This window comes from Crocodylus porosus, unplaced genomic scaffold (assembly GCF_001723895.1).
Source record: "Crocodylus porosus isolate Cpor-Errol unplaced genomic scaffold, CroPor_comp1, whole genome shotgun sequence".
NCBI classification, from domain to species: domain Eukaryota; kingdom Metazoa; phylum Chordata; order Crocodylia; family Crocodylidae; genus Crocodylus; species Crocodylus porosus.
Window position 1 is genome coordinate 83,823,579 of NW_017728943.1, and position 24,336 is coordinate 83,847,914.

Here is a 24,336-nt window from a genome sequence, read left to right on the forward strand (position 1 = left end):
GGGGGACCAAGTGGCCCCACCCCTGTCCTGTGGCCAGTGCCCCACGCTGCAGCCGCTCACAGCCCACCTGGGGCTGCCTGTGCCTACTCAGGACAGCCCCACACAGGCTACAAGTGGCTGCAGCATGGGGAGCAGGCCATAGGGCAGGGAAGGGGCCGCTTTCCTCCATGTTGGGAAGGAGCCCAGGGAAAAGCTGAGCGCAGGGGGACGGTGGGGAAAGCAGCCCCCCGCCTGAGTGCTACAGCCACTTACAGCCCGTATCAGGCTGTCTGGAGCAGGCACAGACAGCCCCATGTGGGCTGCAAGCGGCTGTAGCATAGGGCACTGACCAGGGGGCGGGCAAGGGGCCGCTTCCCCCCCGCCACTCAGCTTTTCCCTGGGCTCCTTCCCTGCCAGGGGTCCTCTCCCCACTTCCTCCTTACCACTGGTTCCAGCATGGGGCAGCCATGTGCTCCCAGGCCAGGAGCGCCGCTGGGACAGGCCCTGCTGTTGTGGGAGCCCACTGGGCTTCTCCTGGGTCCTACTGTACTTGGTTCCTGTCATTTTTGACAGGAACCAAGGGCAGATAAATGTTAATTTTCTAAAATTTTAGAGGCCCCACAGGCCGGATTGTATAGCCTCACGGGCTGCATCCAGCCCACCCCTGATCTAAACCAACAGTCTAAATTTTAAGCACTGGTCCATATGCAATGTTTTAAAAGAAAGATAAAAACTTAAGTTAACAAGTTATGGAATAATTACCATTAGGAAAGTCTCTTACAAATTTCTAATCACTTAAAGATTACTTTTTTGCCTAAAAATAACAGTTTATATTCCTTCTAATATTCATGTATTTATATTTTGATCCCCAATAAGTGTGCTTTATTTTGTTGCTCTTCAAATTCCACAGTTGTCTACATGTTTTTGATATGCTGCACTCTGACTGGAAAACCACAAGTTATTTCAAGAGGAGCAACCCTATTGTTCTTTTGTACATGGTGTCTTCCTTATATAGCTAAATTCATGCATCTCCCTCCCCCCCCATTGTTTTGGTTTGTTTTGTTTTTTAAAAACCTACCACATTGAAAACCTACCCAATTTGATGTTTTGATATAGGAACCCTGGAATTACCACTTTCCATTCTCACCTTCCCATTACAAGGTTTCAGCTCTGGCCTCACTCAATCCAGCTTTTTCCTGTTCAAGGCACAATTTATTCCTTATGCATCTTTCTAAGTTTCCTGGGTTCCTGTCTATTTCACTTCCCACTACGGTCTGTAACACACATTTGCTTCAGCATTGCCTAAAAAAGTCACTAGAATGCTGTGCAGTCTCTATAAATGAGCAGTGAAGATGTTAAAATTTGTTCTGATATCTTACAGCACCTTACTACACATAACCCTTTCACTCAGATTATCCTTTTTTTATTACCTTGGCATTTGCTTCTTCAAGTATTTCTCAGCAAATTGTGCAAATCTCATAGCCAAGGTAATCTGAATAAATTTAAGTATTTTTTTTTTTTAAACAGGCTGCAGCACCATGTTTTGTTTTTTTAAGGCTTAAAAGCTTCTCACAGAAGATGGCCATCAGGACTGTGCGAAGCTTCAGTCACTGATTTGATTCGGAGGAGATTCAGCCAGCTTCGGCAGCCGAATCTCTGAATCCGAATCAAATCAGAAGACCCATTAATCTCTCCAAATCAAATTGGAAGCAATGATTCGGCCACAGATACAGCTTTATATGTTTCTTCTATGCACCTCGAGGTACCAGGCACGGCTCGTGAACACTGAAATGGTGGGGTGAATAGAATGTCCCACAGGAGTGCGGGGGGGGTCCCTCGCACGCTCAGTTGCGGACTTGAAAGTGGAGCAGAAGTATTTCCGGTCCACTTCCAGGTCCACCATAGAACGTGTGGGGAACTGCCCCTCAGCTTGGCAACTGGTGTGCCTCCTGGGTCTGGCAGGGGGGGACACCTGGGGTCCCCCTGCAGCTGATCACCAAGCCAGAGGGGTGCAGGGGGATCTGCTGCCAAGCGCATGAGGGACCCCTCTGCGCTCCTGTGGGATGCTCCATCCGCACCACCATCTCAGCATTTATGAGCTGCACATGGTACAGTAAAAGCTCTGTTATCCAGCATCCCCTGGGAATGGGGGATGCCGGATAACAAAACATGCCAGTTAATTGAGTGGCCCCAGCCTCTGCTTCTCCCACTACGTCTGGGGCATCCTTCTGCCCCTCCTGCAGCATCACTGCCCCTCCTGTGGCCCTGCAGGACAGGGAGGCAGGCCCCGCACAGCCTATGCCCCCGGGCTGTGGGGGGCTTGGCAGCACAGACTGCTTTGCCCCAGGCCGTAGGGGCTTGGAGAAACCAGATGTGCCATGGAGAGCACTTCTGGTTTCATTTTATCTTACAAGCCAGCATGCCATATGATACATACTACAATGCAATGAATTGTAGTGTATTTGCTACATGTTTATGAGCACCACTGATGTTCCAATATTGAATCCAAGTAAGTTTTGTAAAAGTGTCTATAAATTGGTTTAATTCCTGACAGATGGCCGTAAGTTCAAATGCAAATTTTCAAGTTCAAATACAAAAATCGCATTGTTAAAAAAAATCGTAAATAAAGGTGTTTTATTTTATTTAGGCTGGTGTGCATAGTCAACGTTTCCCAATTGAAAGAGACAAAACTTAGGTTGTAATAACAACTTTCATTCATTTTGTAGTTCTTATATAGGAATACAAAGCTATTCAACATTCAACTTTTCAAATTGTTGCAGTCTTCTCAGACAGCTCCTAAAAATCTCAAGAAGGAAGGACAATACAAGAAGCCAAATATAGAACAACACTGAAAGTATAAGATTTTCTTAATCCACATAATTTCCCTGTGCAACTATTTTAAGTTAGATCAACAAGCTTCTACTGTGATACCAATTACAAAATTAGCTAAAAGCAAGAAAAACAATACTTTATTTTGCCTTAGACCAGTACTTTACTTGCCTGTCTGTCTGAAGCTTCCACGTCCGAGTATGCTGAGCTGCATCCCCATGGTGCTGCTGATGCAAATGTTGAGGATGCCGCCTTTGCTGCTGCTCCTGTTGGACTTCCACCCAGCATGGAGGAACAGTGGCTGAAAATCGTGGGGTCAAGGTCTCAAAGCGGGTCAATTCCACCAAGGATGTCAATGTTTCAAGGGAAAATTGTTGGTCCACCAAAAGATCAACTCCTGAATATTTGTTGAAGGAGGTAAAAAGATGTTTGTTATATAGCTCATCTTTTCTAGAAGAGCTTAACCAAAATTCCAGAATTAAGCTATGCAAAACACATGCTCATACTTAGGTTTTCTTTTGTTGTTTGTTTTGTTTTTGTTGGTTTTTTCTTTAAGAGGATGATTGGCTAGTTTTGAAGTCATCATACCCAAAAAAGCAAGCTTACTCAAAAAAAAATGTTTAAAGCACTTGGAGCCATTCTCAGAGTTTACAGTAATGCAGATGCTCTCTGGGAATGCAGCAAATAGCAGAAAGTCATCTTAACCATCTATGCAGCTGTAAACCTGGTGTTTCCTTTCATGTATTGACTCACTTGGTGAAAAATTTAAACAAACATCTGTTTAGAGAAAATGTGAAAGTTATGGAATTTCTATGCATTTGAAAAACCCCAAGAAATATAAATGCTTTCTGAACACTGTATGTAATCTGTTCAGTAAGTAAAAGTTACTATATTATTATGGTGGGTTACTGGAGCCTCATAACTAGAAGAGATTCTCTCTTTGAATGTCAACAGTAGCTACTTTAATGGAGTGCATACCCCTCCAATCAGGTACCAGCTGAGAAAAAACTTACTTTATTGACGGTCTTATTTCAGTCTGCTTGAAGTTTTTTGCAAAGTCATGTGATTTCTCTTACATAGTAATACTGAATTATCTGGCAAGTTAGACTACCAACAGCAAATTCAAAATGATTTTTTAAAATCAGTCAAGAAAATAAATGCATGTTGCACAGTACACATCTAGAATATAGTTCCAGTGAAAATACATTGTACCGCAATAAATTTCCTTTCCCTTCCCTGGGCCAGGGAGTTTTAAATTGGTTATCTAACAAGGACTAAAATGGTTTATTAATACATTTCCAGAAAAGAAATGATAAATTCAACTTCAAGCTAAAGTTGTAAATACACTATGAGGAAGATAAAATCCTGGTATGGACACAGACAAAAACATACTTCTATCCACCATCAGTTTATTTCAAACCTAATGTTACCTCTTAGACATTTCTGAAGTATAAATTAGCAGGTCCAAAAAACTTACTGTGTTTGGTAATGTTTTACAAATGCATACCATATCCAACACCTATTCACACACAGTCATTTCAAATCCATGCTGGCTGGCAAACCTCCTGGACTCAGCCAGCTGAAATTAAGACTTTACAGCCCACAGCCAAAGGAAAAAGGCCTTCTTTCTTAACTGATTTTGAGACACGTGGAGAAGACAAAGAGGCAGGAAACAACTAAAAAACTTGCCACATCTCAATTTTTTCTTGTTTTCACAACTTCAGCAATACATTCAGGGAATATTTTTGCCTTTCAGTAACCAGTGTATTTTTATGAACTCAAGTCCCTCATAAAGTGTGAGAATTTCAGGTTTATTTTTAAAATTTCCCTAGCTGTTTAATAATTGGGTCAAGCAATGATCCTGGTAGGATGGCTACAAATAGGTTCTTATTCAAACATAAAAAAATGTTAGTATGACAGCTGTTACTTAATATATCAAGGCCAAACACTTCCTAAGGCAAGGCCAGCGTTTTTTTAAGTTACAGCTGTGCAGTTTAGTTCTATAATCCACTTAGTTTTCACTAAGATCTCTATAACAACCAGACCTAACTGAACTTAGCCAGCATCTGCTGGACCCTTTACACAGCTTCTAGCCTATTTGGTTCAAGATCACATTAAAATGCTATTGAAATAATGTTACCCTGTTACAGAGTGACAGGTTCTTTGTTCCTGCATTATGATGCAGAGTTGACATCGTTTGAAAGTGCAGTTTTGCTCTAAAAAAAGTCATTAAAAACTATGTTATGGAGTTTCTTGTTTAATAACATCAAGTATCCCATGTCAAAATAGGATTATATTTTATAATCCTAAAGGAGTTTTAAATATTTCCAGAAGTGGCACTACATTGTTTATTCTTAAAAAATAAAAATAAAGAAAAAAGGATGCAATGAATTACAGGAGACTAATACATCTTCTGCCTAATACATTTTAAAATCAAAATGGTCTATTTTAAAATAACCTTAAAATCATTTTGGAGAATGCTAAGCCAATACCATTGCTCAGTCTGTTCAGTAACATTTTCTAGTTTTATTAAATATGTTGTAGAACTGTCCAAAGCAGAATTTGAAATAGGTACAACAGGCATAAATTAAATAGCTATGAATTCAAGTTCATTGACATGATGTAGGAAGTTCAGCTTTGACAGATGATACAAACTCTACCACATTTCTCACCACACATGATTTTTCTTCTCTGTCTTAAGTCCAATAATACATGGACAAAAAGTACTAAAAGAAATACAGGAAGCAGCACTCCAACTTCATGAGCTCATCTGCCACTCTCAAAGTGCTGTGAACTAATAGAAGACCAATATTAACACAGAACCAATGCTGCCCAAACAGGAATTACAGAGCCCCTGGGTTAGAGTATTTTTTCAGCCCTCTCTGTTGAGCCATGTGCAAAACTACACAACCAAAAAGCACTTTAGATGCACTTAGAATAATAGATTAAATGCCTCCATGTGACTGCATTCAAGCATAGCAAAGTTTCAAACAGTTTACCTGTAATGCCTGGACTAGAAGGATTAGACAAAGGTTTAGTGCCTTCTGATGACTGCTCTATCCCTTTAGAAAGGGATCCATCCACAAGTATATCAGCTTCATCTATGTCATCACATGCTCCTCCAATCTGAAGGAAATGAAGTTCTCCACCTATAACATGACAGACAAAAAAACCAGATTCAAACAAATTCATATTAGCTCAGTGTCATGTAACACTGCTTTTAGCTAATACACACTAATTTTTTTAGAACCCATCATATATAAAGTGCCATTAACTTTTCCAGGAAAGAAGAAACACATGACCAGACAAGTATCCATTCCAACTATGAGTGGTTCTGAAGGACAAGTTGATTAGCCAAAAAAAACAAGAAACAACCCCCCCACCCTGACCTCCAAAACCTGCTGCATAACTACAATGGCTATTAGCTATCCACCTTTCTAGGCCCAACCCACAGGACCACTGCCTTTGCAAATACACAGGCATTAATACCGTTACATCCAGCATTACAAATCACTTCTGAAAACAGGGACTCAGGTTATATGAACCTCACAGTCCACTAGGTTAAGAATACAAATATTTTTAATTTCAAAGTTACCATCATTTTCATAACCCTGCCTGCCACAAGTAAATACAATTTTCCTCCATTGTTTTCTGTATAAAATATTTTTATTTTGCAGTTTCAGGTAGATTCCTCCAACTTCTGACCACTCTCTAGTATGGTGGAAGCTCATCTGCAAGCATTATTGTCTATTTAGTTTCCATGGAGAAGGTCTCTAATTCCCGTGTCATCCAAAACAACAGAAGTTCCTTCCAGTAAGATTCATAAGGATCTTGACTATATTGCAGTCTTGCATACATGCCCCAGAATGTAACATTCACCATGCATTTGAAAAGCAAAATGAAGATTTTTTTTCTACAGTTATAGCTGCAAAGAGCAGTGACAGATTCTAATTTTCAGCTGACTTGCTCTCCTTTTCTTCCTTCAGCTGTGAAATAGGAGGAAACCAGGAGCAGTTAGGAGACACCAGAATTGCCCTAGGAAAGGTTAGTGTGACTGGTGGAACATCAACACCATTAAAAAAAAAGAATGAGTGTAGTTAACACCTGTTGAGTAGAAACCAATAGGCCATTAAGACAATTAACTCCTTCAGCTGCTTGAATAGTAATGCCACAGCTACTGCAGTATAGAGCAGGAATAAAAGCAGAATGCGTGCATCCTGGGCAGAAAAATCAGCTTACCTGCTTAATACATGCACCCCAATCTTGGGGGCCTGATTTTGGAGGGGAAGGTACATCTTGTATGTGAGAAAATTTGATATTTTAGGAAGTTAGTGTGTATAGGCAAAGTAATAGTGAATCCCATATGTATGCATCTAAAAACTTTGTTGCTATAACATGGCATTATCCTGTTATGACAGGTCAGGTCAAACATCTGGAAAGTGAAGAAAACACTTCTAAAACTATTCCTTCCTCTCTCCAAAGCAAAGGCACATTAAAAGATAATCCCCCTCCAGCAGACTAACTATGGAGGCAGAAAGAACAGTCTTCAAGTAATGATTAACTACATCATTTGCTAAGGGAAGTAAAGATGCTGAAGAAGTTAGGGGGAAAAAAAGTTTCAGGTCAAAGCTGAAGACAAAAGTGAAAACGGAGAAGATAATAAAATGATGGCAGAGGTGGGTAAACACAGTGATTAAACAATATTACTAATCTGAATATAAGACTCCAAAAAAATAAAGAACCACATAAAGCTGAAGAACACGGAAAACAGAAAAACAAAAACGATGCAAGGTTTAAGCAGGTAATTTCAGAGAAGACTAAAGGGAGAAACTGAAGTGTGCTCAACGGTGCTTTCCTAGATATTTTACATTGGACAAGGTTCTTTGGGTGAATCTGATATCTTTTATTAGACCAACTTAAAAAGTTGGAAAACAGTTTTTAAGCAAGCTTTCAGGTTCAAAAACCCTTCATTAAGCTAAGGAAGTTTCAGCAGTTGGTGTGTGCTCTTCCTGGATGGAATGAAAAAGCAAAGTAAAGTAAAAGTAATCTACATCTTCACTGACTACCTATCTTGTATGCAGACCAGCCCAGCCTCTGGCTTCTTTACTTTTCATTCCATCCAGGAAGAACGCACACCAGCTGCTGAAACTTCCTCAGCCTGACAAAGCATTTTTGAACCCAAAAGCTTGCTTAAAATTTTTTTCCCCCCAACTATTTAAGTTGGTCTAATAAGAGACATCAGATTCACCCAAAGAACCTTGTCTGCCCATGTCCTTAGACCAACACGGCTACAACCTACACTCCTGATATACTGGACAAGTTTTACATTTACTGAAAAAATCTCTTTTCCACACAATCCCCAAGAGGCTCCAGGAAGAGATATAAAAAATGTCCATCCAAATTACTACAAAAGACAAAAAGAATCCTGGTAACAGTGAAGGAGATAACAACTGAGCCAGACAATTCTCTAGCAGCCCACAAAAATCTTATTATCTAGCAACATAAATGCTAAAACTCAAAAGGGAATTGCATTAGGTAACCACTAGGCTTAGAACTAACAGTATAAAATACAAATAGGGATTCCCACTTAGACTTTACACAAAATCAGGAAGCTAAGTGTCAGATGCAAAAGAAAGGAGAAGGGAATAGACACATCAGATTGAAACTCATGTAAGAGGAACAAAAATACCAGATCTGAACCTCTTCAACTGGGAATCAATAGATCCAAGAGAAACCGTACAAGATAGAAAAAAGCAGGGCTGCTTCATCTCCTGCCAGTGGGCTAAATGCAACCTGCAGAGCCATTTCATCTGGCCTGCAGGGCTCCCTACAGGTCCAGAAATTTGGAGGTGGGAGAGCAGTGGCTATTAATTTGGCCACCCCCACCCTCTTCCCGCGGCCAAATCCCCAACCCCCAAGGATGCGCAGCCAGTCAGAACCAAGTTGCACCCCCTTCTCCCTTGGGTTGAGCCACATGCTCCCTCCTCCCCCACAACCAGATCATGCACCTTCCCACTCTACTGAGGGACCAAGTCAGGCCCCCTTCCTCCCCACCCCCATCCTGTAAAGTCTCCTTCTACCCTGCAGGGCCGGGCTGCCCCCCAGCCCCTCCAGCATGGCCAGATGGTGGCTGTCACACTGGCCCTAGGAGCTGGATAGAAATCACTCTCCAGCCTGTAACTGGATCTGGCACTGCCTATCTGGCCTGCCAGGGAATAAGGTTGAGCACCACTGCACAAAGAGAAGTGTAGCAGCAATAATATATACAGAATAAATAAGCAAGCATATGCAGCATGGATAGGCTTGGCAGGATTTGATTTTTAAGCCGATAAATGTCACCTGACACTTACAGACACTGCTAAATTTCACCTGACACTCAGACTGACAGAAAAATATTTCTGTCACCAATCATCAAAATTTATAGAAAGCAGACATTTAAATAAAAAAAAAAAAGGTGTTGGGAGAGGGGTAAGGACATCTGGGGCAGGGGGCACCACGTATGTGTACACACACAGCAGCTGCTGCAAGTGGATCAGGGGCTGTGCATACAGTGACCCTCTGGCAGTAGCTTAGACAGCCACTACAGGAGCTGGGGGCTGTGATGGTAGGTCTGTGTTGGGGGCAGACTTGGAGGGGCAGGGCTGCCAGCAGCCAAGAGCCTGGTGCTGCCAGCTATTCACTCTGCCCAGGTCCCAGCCAGGGGCTGAATGCCAAACACCCAGTGAGCCCAACCCAAACCCCGAGTGATCAGGGCAAGGTGAAACTCCCTCTAAGCCCACTCTGGCTCAGCCCCCGAGTGATCAGTTATGCTTTATTGATTTATAGATATTTACTTTTTATATTTTAAAATGTGATTTTATAAAAGCTTTTAAACAGTATGCTGTCATTATTTAGTTGTCTGCCATCACACCCCTTACCTTGCACAATCCTGAAAATTTTAAATCAATAAAAATCGAAAGAAATACTTAAATATCAATTTTAACCATCAAAATTATTAAAAGATAAAATTTGAATTCTGTCAAGCATGGATTAATGGCATTCTAAACAACAGACTAACAATAAAATGAGAACTGGGATTTACAGCTCATGATCAAAATTTCAGAAGTCTACCAATTTACACATCAGAAACAGCAACAACCAAGCCCTATCTATGACGTCCTATGTATCATGACATTTAGAAGCTAAACTAAGCGAGGACAGAACACGTTATGGTCAAGATCCTATTAAAAAAAAAAAAAAATACTACAATTCTACAGGAAAGAAAGACTTAGAGGTCTAGTAACTTCCTAAAAATGGATTTGGTTATTCTGGATGCTCTGAGAATTATATTAATGATAAAAGTCAACCATTTAAAAATCTGTTAAAGAGGGATACGAAGAAGAAATAGGATGGAAACTAACACAGTATCCCAGGAAAAAAAAAAGGGAAAATAAATACAGGAGATAAAGACTGAAATCTTTACTAAGGAGACCCAGGCCCAGAAGTATAGTTAAATGGTTCTCCTCCCACAGAGCACCAAAAAATAACTTTAGCAAGAATGGAAAAAGCCCTAAAGAGAAAGAGACTTAATACTCTGGGAGGAAAGAATAAAGTTAATAAAATCCTGACCAAAGACTACCCAAATAGAAAGAAAAATGTCAAATATCAACATAAAAATACAATAAAGCAGTAAAATTTAAGGCCAGATGGAAACTGATCTCAGGAGGTCTCATACAGCTCTTTGTGCCTCTAACCGGAAGGAGCCACCAGAGAAAGCTACAGAATATATTACCTGTTACTAACAGGCCTAGATTCACCCAGGAACAGTTGGGACTACACTGCTTGCCTAACCACCCTGCCATCAACATACAAATACAGGGGCTAGTGGAATCCCTCACCCCAGCCTGGAGGTCAGTATGTGATAAAGCACTAACAACATGCTCCTATCCAGACACTTCCCAACATGAAGGTACAACTTGAGCATAAGTTGCTGTGGCCCTGTCAGCATTACCACAGTGGCCCTGACTGTCTGGATTTTCAGTCCTAGTGTCTGTAGAAAGGAGCCTAATCATCTACCTCAGTTCCCCTCAGTCATGCTTGGTGTAGTGGTTCTATACTGGGTGACGGCAGGGAGCAGCAGAGACCCCATCCAGCTGGCATCAAGCCTTTCAGCTGTAATTACAATGTAAACAGTATGTATACAAGTAATACAAGGAGGGAGGATACTTTTGGGGTCACAGTATGCAGCTTCCTGTATCTTGGTCTTTCTTCTGCCTACATATGCACTGTGGAAAGGTAAGGGGAATGGAAAAAGGTTTTTCATGCTGCTAACAAACTGCCTTGAGTATCATATTTGTGTTCACTTTAATTATGACTAGGGCTGTCAATTAAATCGCAGTCAACATGTATGGTTAATGCGTTAATCAGTTATTACATTACTTTTTTAACGTGTTAATTGTGCATGTGGTTTCAGAGCCTGTGCCCAGCTCAGCTGTGCCACCATCATCACTGCCTTCAGGCCACCCAGCAGGGAAATGGTGGCACAGAGGACCGCAGGGCAGCCTCATGCAGGCTCTGGGCAGCAGCAGCAGGAGAAGCAGGGAGGGATGGGTGCATGCACAGACAGACAGACAAGCAGCTGCAGCCTGCACACATGCAGGAACACAGCCTAGAGGCTACAGAGCAGCGCCCTGCAGGAAAGTCTGTGAAGGGGAGGGGTAAGAAGCGGGGTGGAGAGGGGCAGATCAAGGCACCCACAGTGAGCGAGGGAGTGGAGCAGGGGCAGCCCAATTTTTTCTTGCTCCCTATGTATTCATAACAGGACTTTTAGTTGTCCTTTATTCCAAACCAGCTTGATCTCCATGCCTGCCTTGGCTTTCCATGTCTCATATCTGCAGGCCCTGGTGATATGGGTGTATTCCTTCCTGGTTGCTGAACCATTCATCTATTGCTTGTATGCTTCTTCTTTCTTTTTCAATAGTTCCCTAACATCCCTGTTGAGCCAAAGGGTCTCTTGGCTCCTTTCTTGCTTTTTGCCTCGGGATGGCCTGTTTTTTAGGCAGTGAGAACTGTCTCCTTAAGGAAGCACCACCATTCCTGGACTCCCAAACTGTCCAGTTTCTGAACTCCCAACTGCCTGCTAGAACCTCTAGCATATTTATATCCTTCAGGGTTCTCCCCAGCTTCTATGCACCTGACTGTTAACGCAGAGGCTTATCAATATGGCCTACTTTCCCTGGCCAAGCAGCAAAATTAAGATTCAGTTCTTACCAGTGGGGTTCCATGGGCTGACTAAAATGCTTGGAGATGTTTCTGGATAAGATAGCAAATAGTGGCACAATAAATTCTTTCCAGTATGACAGAAGAATCCACTTGTAGCCTTGCTATGAAACAAGTTTTTTTTTTTTAAAGAGGGGAGGGGAGTGATTATTTTCTCTTTCCATAATACAAAATGTAAACTATTTCCTTGGCATGCCCATCCCCTTGAACAAGTTGAAAAAAAACAGACCGGTCATACTGTTCCTTGACTATAAGCAAAGAGCAAGATATAAGGATGAAATGCAGCTGAAAAAAATGTCAAGATGCTCTTCAGTTTTAGCCAGTAGTCTGCATCCTCCAGGTTTAGCTATGGCCCTGTCAAAAGTAGATACACAGACTCCACCACATCCATGTGCCACTGAAGAACTCTAGTGTTAGTCATCTATGAACCAGATGAACACTAATGAACCGCAACAGCCAGGTGCACTTTGCTCACTCCACCTCTGTGCAGCTATGGAGAATTCATACAAGATAGTCAAATCATAACAGACAAGTGCACTGATTCCACTATAAAGTTAGACATTTGGATACACCATTGCATTCTGTTCCATTTGTTCCACACTACTGTTATTCATTATCTATTTTAGTATGGTTAATTAAGATTTAAATCCTTTTTTACTAAATCTCTCTTGCTGTACACGGTACATGCACACTTCAATAGAGAGGGTTTTGCAAAATTTTATACAAAAGTTTTGTATAAAGAAAACACATCCATACCATCTAAATCCATAAAAATATTAGCAAATAAAAACTACCTTGCACACATGCAAAGAACCAAGAATTAGCAAATGAAGTGCTGCATATATGTGTTAATTCATTAGCTAAGCATCACTATGCACCATCACACCACCCTGTGATGTTATATAAGCACACAAGGCATCTTTGATTCCCACTGCTCATCTGGATCCAGTGCCTGCTATGCCACTAAAGTTTCTAGTTGTCTGCAGTGGGTCAGCAAACCAGTGTCAAATCTGCTCCACCCCATGTCAAACCACTTGCCTTTAGCCTCCCAGAGATTGTGACATGTTGGGCTCTACAACACATGCAGCATTGGCCACAGGGTATCCAAAGTTTTGTTCCTACAACCAGCTGGCCTGCTCCCCCCACCCTCGCTCCAGCCCCAGTCACCACTGTCATGGTGGTGCTCTGCCCTGTCCTGCCCATCTAGAGCACTCTGATTGGCTGCCGAGATAGCCAATCAGAGCACGAATAAAGCGCTATGAACAGACAGCGAGACAGACTACGGCTTTTATAATATTAGAATGCCTCTTGCAAGCTGAAGCTTGCATAATGATTAGGGATCCTACTTATCTTGTGGTTTCACAGATTTCATGGAAACTGTGAAATCTGGGATTGCAAAAATCAACAAAAAACCATAATAAAAATAAAATGCTGGTTCCCCAGTGGAAGCCAGCAGTTCTTGCTGCCAGGAGGGGAAGGTGCCAGCTGGCAGGGTGGCACAAAGGGCAGCTAAGATGGTAGCTGCCCCATTTCCCTTCCTCCCCCTGCCAGGGCCTCTCTGCCAAGCAGTGCCAAGGGGTGGGGCAGGGCAGCACAAAGAGCAGCCAGAAATCAATATGGCAGCTGCTCCTCATCTGTCCTCCCCTCCAACCCCGGGCCCTCTCTGCCAATCATAGCCAAGTGGCGGGGCCACTACGAAATGCCCACAAAAATAGGTTTTATACACCATAAGTGGGCCACATAAATCCCTTTGTCTCCCTGTGATTTAAGTAGGTCCCTAATAATGATCAAATAGTGCTCTTTAAGGCTGCTAGATACATAGTGCCCAATAAATTATGAGCACAGGTAATGACAAGTTCTGAAAGACATGCATTATTTCAGGTACATTATGAATTGCACCTGTAAGGTCACAGTAGTAAAGTTCTTCATAAGCCTTCATTACTACAGCCCTAGCAATCAGCTTGCTAACCTCAAATTGATTAGCTAAGGATCTATAGCATCCTGCAGTAGCCGGCTCCCAGAAGGCAGTAGTAATCAGTAGGGCTGTGCAAAGCTTCAGCAGCTGATTCAATCTGAAGGAGATTCAGCCCAATTTGGGGAGCACATCTCCGAATCCAAACTGAATCGGGAGACTAAGTAAAATCTCCAAATCAATTAGAAGCATCCGAATAGATGTGGAAAAGATTCACCCAATTCAAAGATTCAGATGTAGACTAAACAGGCAGCTGACAGTTGCCTTCAGCTCACAAATCTGTTCGGGTTGGGGGTGGAGGGAGGAAATGGGGCTGGGACATGCTGCTCAGCCAGGTCAGGGGATACATTACTTGGGGAGGGGGCAGGGTGCTCTGCCCTGCTGCCACCCGGAGTGAGTTGCGCTTGCATCATGCCCCCCCACCCCACCCCACGCCAGCTGGGCAAACGGCAGCAGGGCATAGCCCCCGTGGCTCCCCCTGCCAGGGCAGAGGCAGGCACAGACGGAAGAGCTGCAAAAGAAACTCCCATAGCTGCCCTGCCCAGCCCCATCCCCCACCCAGCCTAGTCCTAGGCACTTTAAAAAAAGCCCTACACTTGCAGCACAGAGCAATGGAGGGCAGCGGGGATCATGCCCCCCCACCCCCGCACAGCATCTGCCTCACAGTGAGGGTGCAGCGTGACTCAGCAGGGTGCCGTGCACTGCCTGGGAACTAGGGCGGCTCCAGCTCCAAGCTAGAGCCCAGCAGCACTCAGCCCCAGCTCCCAAGTAGCGCCCTGCTGAGCCACGCTGCACCTGCGCCATGGGGCAGCTGCTGCGCAGGTGCCGGTGTGGAGGGATTGAGCTCTGCCATGGGTGCCCAGAGGTCCCAATCATTGCTTCTGCAGCCGGTGAGTGTGGGGCAGTGGTTTTTTGTTTGTTTGTTTTTTACAGCACCAGGACTAGTCTGGGGCCAGACAGGGCAGCCATGGAACTTCTCTTTCAGCTCCCCCCACCCAGGGAGAGGCAGGCACAGCCAGAGGAGCAGTGGGAGAAACTGCAGCTGCCCAGCTGTGCCTGCCTCTCCCTGGCCCATCCGAATCGCCCAATCAGCGCCAAGCCTTCCACAGCAGATTCACCCGAATCAATTCAGGACAGTGATCCAAATCTCTGAATCTAATCACTGTCCTTCAACTCAGCCAAATCTGAATCCAAATTGAATACTTCCCGATACACACAGGCCTAGCAATCAGTGTCTGGACAACTGTTACCTTCCTTTGTTTAGTATTCTGGGGCTAGTGGGGCAGGGAAAGATCCTCACACAGCTCTATGGAAGTCCATCTCCTCGTGCAAAAGTTCTGCCACCACTGCTGGTCATACCACATCTATATGATGGTCTAATTCTAGTATGGTGTCACTGTTATCCAGAACCAGAAGCACCAATCTACATACAAGAGATTTCATAACTCTAACAACAAGCTTGAGGCACTTCAACTGTGCTAACACTTCACTCTCACTCAAATACCTGCCGCTTTTACAAAAGATGCATTGCTGCTGCAATGGCCATCACCATCTTAAAGCCCTCTAACATAGTTTTGCAATAACAGCACAGCCAAGAGCAAAAGCACCTTTTCCATTAGTGGAGACTCTATAGCTTGGCTATGACAAGAACAAACCAAAACAAGCATGTAGAGCAAGAAGTGTCAGCAGTATATCCTACCAGCCTAATAACACCTCTAACACAAGGACAAGCAACTTCTTCTGAAAGCAAAAAGTGTAGTTAGGTACGAAGAAACATAGAATATATTGGCAAGGGAACTCTACTGCTAAACCTGTCACAGCAACTCTAGTATGCACACAGCTACAAGACTGTGTGGTGTGCACAGTGAGGTTGTTTGCACATTTATAATTTGCAAACCAGATATACCCATGAGATGGCTAATGCAGGAAAATGAGGTCACAATGATTAAATCTATGCCATTAAAAATATCCCTAGTACTAAAACATCTCTCAGAGTTAAGACAATATCAGGTGTCACTAAGTAAATTAAATGCAAACAGTCTGATGACATTAAGATTTCCAGTAAAATGAAAGAGGCAGATATAGCGATAGCAAAATCACAAAAACAAAAGCTATTATACAACTCTCATAGGTTAAATCTCAGTTGCTAGTAAATGTATTTATATACTTTTCAAAGACACTTGCCAAAAACATGAAAGCACTCCTTTCTCAATAAATGCTTCTTCGTGTAATTTGAGACGTGAGATCAAATAAAAATTACAGGACTAAAGTCATACGATTTAAAATTAAAAACAAATATTCACCACCATCCTTTGACTGTGGTGGTCCTGTATATAAAATCTTCATGACTGTCTCTAAAAACAATGCTATTGGTTATATTTTATCTCAAATGATAAGACTTTTAATACTGTACATCTTTCTGGTTCAGAAAAAAGTTAACTGGGCATATAGTTTAAGAATTCCAGTATGAAGAAACCAAAACACAGCTGCTCTCCACCTTTTGTGGTTTTGTTGCTCTTATTCAGCCCCAAGCACAAAAAAATAAAATACAGACTATCCTAATACAAAAGGAATATAAAACCAAGTTGCATACAAATTATGATGTACTAAATGGTCATAATTACATCAAAAATATTTTTTTCAAAATGTAATCAGCCTATAAATACTAAATATTATTACATTAAATATGGGAAAAAATTATGATTAAATAGAAACAAGGAATCCGAGTGATTTTAACAGAGTACTTACAAACCAATATTTCTCCTAATCTCAGTCAACTGAGTGAAATTAAGTATTCCTTCCATTTTTCAAAACTGATATGCTGGATTGAATACTACACAATGGGGCCTGGTTTGGCCATACAGTAGCAGTCAGCATTAACTGGCTGCCAATTTTTTTTTCTTATTTCAAAGTTATCAACACGCAAGTAAAAACCATATAGGAAACTCAAAGCAAATTTAATTTGTCTGGGACAAGGAAGTTCTCCATAAGAAAGAAAATGCTCCACAGAACCACTCTAAAAGGGAGACTGGCAGTACCATGTACTATTGGATAGCTCAGTTATGATCATCAGCCCAGTACTGTAATGTCGGCAAATGCATGGCATAGTCGCAACAGTTTCCAGCCCTCTAAATACTTCTACAGCTGACGGGTACAGATATAAGGTAAATAACCTAAGCAGGGGAACTGCTTAAGTGGGCAGTGAATAAGCTATGTGATTTAAGGAAGCAGGGGACTGCAACAGATTAGATTTTTAAGTGGGCAGCAGGCACTCTGTAAACCATGCCACCCATATCATAAACAGCATAAAACCTGCGAAAACCAGAGACACTACAGAACCAACAGACAAACATCCCAAGGGGCAAAAGATGTGTCATTGCCAAAGCAACTGGGGGGAGGAGTAGGAAGGGGGGCAAATCACCCATAAAAAGCTACCAAAAACAAGGACTATGGAGGACCTCTGCCCTCCACCTGCCAAGAAGAACTGCAAACCCCAGAAAACTTCTCAATACCTGGCTGCAGAGACTTCTGTCCTCAGGACTCTATAAGACTCGTGCAGAGTTTCCGTTGCGTCTTAACTTAGGCAGTTTTCGTTGTTTCTTTTTCTTGCACATAAAATTATACATTGCTGTATTCAAATGTTCTCTTCAGAGAATGGACTATTCTTGTTCAAATCATTATCATGACTTCAGTGTTAGTGCCTATATTCTAACACTAAATTTAGGTAAAAATAACTTATAAAATTAAGTTGTATACTGAAGCCCACCGATTTTTCACCTACAAGATTTGGATCCCTCCCATCCCTTAACTAACACACACACACACACACACACACACACACACAGAGTTTTGCCCAGGGAGAAAAGCTATCAGTTTGCACTTATTAATAACAAAATTAGGTAAAATCTTGTGTAGGATGCCCATTATTTCAGATGACTTAAAATACAAACATAACTTCTGGGACAGGCTTCAAGAGGAGCCTAATTTCTACAGAGTAAGTGTTACTGGTGGATCAAGAAGACTGGAATTTATAGGAAAACAGGAGGGGAAAAAGGATCAGCAGAAAATAGCTGGAGTATAGTAAAAAAATAATTTTGTACAACCATGGATAAAATTACAAGATATTTTAACCAATGGCACCTCACTCCTTTAAGACAAAGAAAAATTAAAATAAGGGATTAACAAATACTGGAAAGGATATAGCTGAATAGGGACCCTTCTGCACATACAACAGAAATATGCCATTTTAAAGGAAAAGCAAATACAGGTGACAGCTTAACTACCCAACAACATCAGTGATTCTACAGGCAATCCCCACTTAGCGCTCCTAATTGGTTCTGGAAAAAACGAGCACTAAGTGAAACAGCATTAAGTGGAACCCATTTCCCCACAGGATTTAATGTAAATAAAGATAATTCATTCTGCACAACCTGCTGACCCAGACCCCGCACTCCTGCAGCCCCACCCTGGGCCCTGCTGGCCTGGGTCCTGCGCTCCTGCCGTCCCTCTTCTGGCAAGGCACCACGCGGGCTCTGCCGGGGAAGGCATCAGCTCCTCCCGGCCTCATTGTTCCCCTGCCACAATAGCCCCTACCAGCCTGCACCTGCCAGCCACCAGTGCACGGCCCCAGCTGCCCCGCCCATGGGGCCTGAGTCAGGGCTCTGGCGCAGGGTAAGCAGTGGGGCCACCCATCTGCCCATGCCCCACTTTGCCCAGCAGGGGCCCCCTCCAGGGCAACTGGCAGTGGAACAAGCCACTGCCGCCAAATCGCTGCAGGCTTGGGACAGCTCCCATGCCCCATAGGCAAGTGTATGACTGGAGCAAAACAGGGCACAGGCTGCAGCCCAGGGGTGGGGGAGCTCTGTGGGCTCGGCTTACACTGGCTCAGGCCCTGCACTCCTGCTGGCCCTGGCCTTGGGCCCCATGCTCCTGCTGCCCTGGCCCCACTCATGCCCCACACCCACCCCTTCTGGCTGCTGCCACCACTCCTCACCACCCTGGGCTCCTGGGCCCTGCTGGCCTGGGCTTCATGCTTATGCCCCCTACCCTCCCCTTCTCGCTGCTACTGCTCTGGCCCACCTGCTCCAGCACCACTGGCGGGAGCAGACCCTGGGCTCCCACCGCCCCTCCCTGGGCTCCCGCTGGCTGCCACTCACCACTTCCCTTGCTGCTGCCGCTACTCCCCATGCCTGTACTGAGCATTATAACAAAACGTGCTAAGTGAAACTAGGTAGGTATTTTAAATGAGCGTTATAAATGAAACCGCGGTAAGCAAAACCGCGTTAAGCAAGGGTGCCTTTAGGCCAAGGACCTTCTTGTAACAATTACTTCTTGCAGCCAAATGCACAATAGCTCATTTGTACGCATCCTTTTTTCCTAAATGTGTTGTGAACAAAATTAAGATAAAAACAACAGAACAGAGATGCCTACATTCTAATACCATGCTACAACCCAACAAATTTAGCATTTTATTAGCAGATATAAAGCATTTGATGGTAATAAAACAACATCAGATGGCAATCAGAAAGGGTTCAAGGAAACCAAAAATTTCTCAAGAATTGTGGGGATACAAAAAGAGAGAAAACCATCAGAGATGTTTGGCACAAAATGGAAAACAGATGAGAACGCAAACTGAAATTTAAACCAAGCAAATAAAAGTCCAATTCAGAACAGCAGCTTCAAGGAAACATTCCATAAAGAATAAAGAAATTATAAAGAGCATATCAAGGTGAAAAACAAGATCTTATAGACAAAAAATGGCAACTGACAAACAGAAGAAAAAAAAAATCACAGTACAAAACAACATGAAGACTTCAAAGACAAGAATGGTTACATTCATGGAGTACTTTACTTGAGATACTAAAATGGCAAAATAGTAGCCAACCTTTCCAGAGAGACAGAGATGATTTGGGACCAAATTAGATGGGATCTCTCAGTAAAAAAAAGCTATTATTGTTAGCATCCACATCATGAATACTGTGTGCAGTTCTGCTTCCCACATTCAAAAAAGATCTAGTAGCATTAGAATATGTACAGAGAAGGGCAATCAAAATGATCAAGGGCATGGAGTAGTTGCCAAACCAGGAGAGATTAAAAAGGTTCGAACTCTTCAGTTTGAAAAGGTAAAGGCTTGGGGGTGTGGGGGGGGAAATATGATGGAAATCTATAAAATCATGAAAAGGTGTGGACCAAGTGAACAGGAACACTTGTTCTCCAAGTCCAGAATACTAAAACTGAGGGGCACCTGCCAAAATTAGTAGGTGACAGGTTTAAAGCTAACAAGAGAAAGTACTTTAAGCAACAAATAGTTAACTTGCAGAATTTAATGCCACAGGAGGTGGCAGAATTAGAGAGTGTAGCCAGGCTGAAAAAAAGACTGGATAAATTCGTGGATGACAGATCTATTAATGGCAAATGAACAGAATAGTTAAGAGATCTTTTCATTTGGCATCTCTAAACCAATAATGGTTAGATTCTTATAATTAAGGGAAGACTATTGAATAGGTGATAGATCACCTTAGAGACATCTGGTTCAATACTCTCCCTCCATAACATCCATTTCTGCCACTGTCAGACAGAATACTGGGTTAGATGCACCATTGGTCCGGCCCACTGTGGCACTCACATTTTTAAACACTACTTTAGACAAAGCCTTAACATTTGATGACAAAGGAAAGCACAAAATACTATAGAGAAGGATGAAGCAGAAACCAGTAAGGCTAGAACCAACAAAACACAAAAAATGGAGATTACCAGGACACACATGGAATAAAGATGCACATACAGGGTGCTCAGTCAGGAAGCCTTAAGGAAGAGGCATTAAGAAAAAGCAAAGGCATCATGGAAATGAACAATATGAACAGCATTAAGAAACCTTGAAGTGACACAGGAAGGAGACTGTTACAAAAGACTATAAAATATGGAAATTACTAGTCAAAGTCCAATGCAATAAAGGAACCTAATCCAAGTACACCATGGGTGTCAAACTCACCTGGGGCCCTAGGCCAGATCAGGCTAAGGGGCTCCTCACAGGCTGGATTCAGCCCATTTGCTGAGTGACTGCCATGGTAGCAGCTGCACCAGTACAGAACTGGCCATGAGCCATGTGACAACTTGCCATGGCAGAAATGCGCAAGTGGTAGCACATCAGGCAATGACAGGATGATCAAGGGCTATCGTCCATGCAGGGCCTCAGATTCTCTTCTAGGCAAACCCCTCGCTTCTGGTGGACCACCAGTAGCCAAGTAGGCCAGAAGGGGTGGCTTCACCAATCAGATCTGGCCCACAGGTCATACATTTGACACTCCCTTATGTAAACAAAGTTCATGTAACATTCATGAAAAATATAAAGTTAATGTAATTCCTCAGATTTAAAAGTTTGCCCAGGATACTTATCTTCAAACAGTGGCATAGAATCTAATCACAACACTTGCAAGGTCATTGATTGAATATTGATTTGTAAAGGTAAAGAAAATCTGACATTAAGTTTAATATCTAATTTCATTTTTAAAAGTGTCAATAGTTTTAAAGCATCAAAAATTAGCTTCAAAAGGGCTCATTAATAGCATCTGGTACCTAAATACATCAACAGTAAAGGACACATTAAATAGATTAAGAATGTTACGTAAATCTCAAAAAGTACTTATCAAGAGGAGGAGGGAGAAGGGAAGGAATTAAATGGGGATGTTTCTAGTAGGATTCTACAAGGATCAGTGTTATGCCCAACACAAACCAAGGTTTCCCAACAAGAAAAAAGCGCATACACAAAAAAGTCTGGCTAATAGATTTTTCAGGCAACACAGATTAATAGATGAGGTGATAATTCTAGATGATAGAATAAACTAGATACATTCCAACATGCAGTGAAACAAAAAGAAAAAGAAAAAGAAAAAAGAAAAAAAAATTACTCCTCTTAAGAAAGAGGAACAACATGGATAGGGGAACATCTCTTGGACAGGAAGAGCTGAAAAGGACCTATGGTCACAGAGCACCGAGGAAAAGGTAGTGCATCTATGAAGCTTTGAATAACAATTACCAATATCATTAGTACACCTTAAAAGTTCGTTCTAGTTTTAGAGACCTTGCCTAACCGTAAAATGAGGAATACCATTAGAATCTAGCCTCTCTAAACAGGAATCAACTTGAAATATATGACAATATCCACTTCCGTGATTCTGAAACTGGGTTAAATGCATTTAATAGAATTTCAGACCATTTAATAAAGCACTTACATGTTTCTGGAAGAAGTATCTTACCTTTAGTGCATGCACATAATCTGTCTGTGCCTGAACAGTATATCACAGAAACAAACATATCTGGTTCTTCATTGCCCTCCTTTTTAGGTGGCTCCACTTTGGCCAGAATGTCAAAGTTTGAAAGATCTATTATTTTTACATATCCTCCCTGAGTAGTAATTACCAGATGTCCAAGAGTAGAGATCTCAGATTTTCTCTCTCTCCCACTGCCATTCTTGGAAGTTAATTGTATTTCCTCTAGAGGCTCCTCACAGTCATCCTCTCGATTATCCAATATATCCGGCGGGAGCAAAATCATTGAGGTAATTGTGTCTTGAGGGTCTTTGATATGTTGGATTTTTACTGGCTCCTCTTCTAGAGTCACTATCCTAGTGGCATAGTTCATTTTGTAAAGCACTAGATATCCACCGCTAACACTTCTCTGTTCAGGTTGAATTATTAAAGGAGTTTGTACATCTGCTGGTGACTCATGCTGGATCACATCAATATTTGTGCCATTCACTACAGCAAGACTTGATTCTAGTTCACCCTTCCTTCTGTTACATAGCGCCGAGTTTAATTTATTTAAATTATTCAAGGCCTCTACTTGATTTATTGCACTCAGGGATTCAACAGGGCAAGTCCGCAGTCCTACTAGCAAATGAACACCATCTGCACAAGGAGTGATTGAATCTACACAAAGGTTCTCCTCCTCTGCAAACTTTGGCAGGCGCAGGCACTGAACCAGAGTTCCAGGCTTGGGAACCATAGAGGTCCATTTGTCAGAGTCTGGAGAAGTTAGATTGGCTGCTGCATCTGCAAACTGCTGAATATAAGTCACAGGGGGATCCTGAAGCAGCAACTGCTCCTGACTGTCCAGCTCCATCTCAATGATTTGTGGAACTGTGAAACCATCATCATGCATACTTTTGCTCATAATATTGTTCATCTGTGAGAAAATTTTTCCTGCCTTTTCATCAGACTCCTTAATGCTGTAAAGTAGCAATACAGGCAAAGTCCTCTTTACCAGAGGGGAATTCAGTTCTGAATTAGTGCAGGATTCATTGTCAGTTGACCCCTGCTCTGATACACTCTCCCCTCGAGTCCTGCTTAAACCATCAAGTGATCTCTGAGAGTTACTGCTAACAGGGGAGGTAGCAGGTGATCTGTATGTTAATAAACCCCCCGCTAATAAACAAGGAAAGGGAATGTTGTGTTGTTCCAGATGCTTTTCCTTCATCTTTTCACCCTTACAGTTGGCCAAACAGGGATTTGCCCCAAGTTCTTCTAGATCCTTAACTGTGTCTTCAAGGACATTTGCAACAATTTCCCACTGAAGTTTCTCAGGCTGCTGAAGAATGCTAAGGGCTGTTATATCAAGGCTCACTTCCATGGATTCTTTTTGTGATGTGTGTCCTGGAAAAAACAACAACATAAAGTTAGTAGTCATATAAAACTCAAATTAAAAAGATTATGGTCTAGTCCTAGTAATTATAAAATTAAGTATTAATTCATTCCTCTATTTTTAAATGTACATGTACAAGATACAAAATTAGTTAAAATAGGCTAGGTAAGAAAAAAGGAATATATACAAGTCACTGCTTTGTAAGGTTTGAGTTCAACTGTTGGCTACATCTTTAAATGAAGTAAATTTTGTAGCAAAAATGAGCAAAGTATCATTTTTCTTCGTTTCAAACAGATATCATGCCCAGTTAACCAGCATTTAGTGAAGTATCACAATTAGACATTTAGTATCCCTCCCAGCCTTAAGAGGTCTGATATCTGTACTAACGACTTCCTCTTCTTGACCCAACTTGAGGTAGCTGTTCAAGAATGGCTTCACTAAAGACGCTAGTTCTGGATCTCGACCAAGACCTTTAAATAGCAATTTATTTCAATTGCTAACTGAACTGTATTGGGTAGTTACACATGAATGATCAACCAGCAAAGAAATCAAGTCAGATGACAGAGAGACAGAGAGACAGAGAGACAGAGAGACAGAGAGACAGAGAGACAGAGAGACAGAGAGACAGAGAGACAGAGAGACAGAGAGACAGAGAGACA

At 42.2% G+C, this 24,336-nt stretch overlaps 1 protein-coding gene across 1 annotated transcript in view; it reads right to left on the minus strand.

Moving 5' to 3' along the window:
- BIRC6 (baculoviral IAP repeat containing 6) overlaps positions 1–24,336 on the minus strand; it is a gene marked incomplete at its 5' end in the record, with an annotated part of 304,005 nt that overhangs the window by 241,354 nt on the left and 38,315 nt on the right. The window contains 3 exons of the mRNA XM_019548600.1: positions 2,980–3,205; positions 5,808–5,957; positions 22,294–23,688. Coding sequence (XP_019404145.1) covers positions 2,980–3,205; positions 5,808–5,957; positions 22,294–23,688 — 1,771 coding nt within the window. The remainder of the gene's footprint in view (positions 1–2,979; positions 3,206–5,807; positions 5,958–22,293; positions 23,689–24,336) is intronic.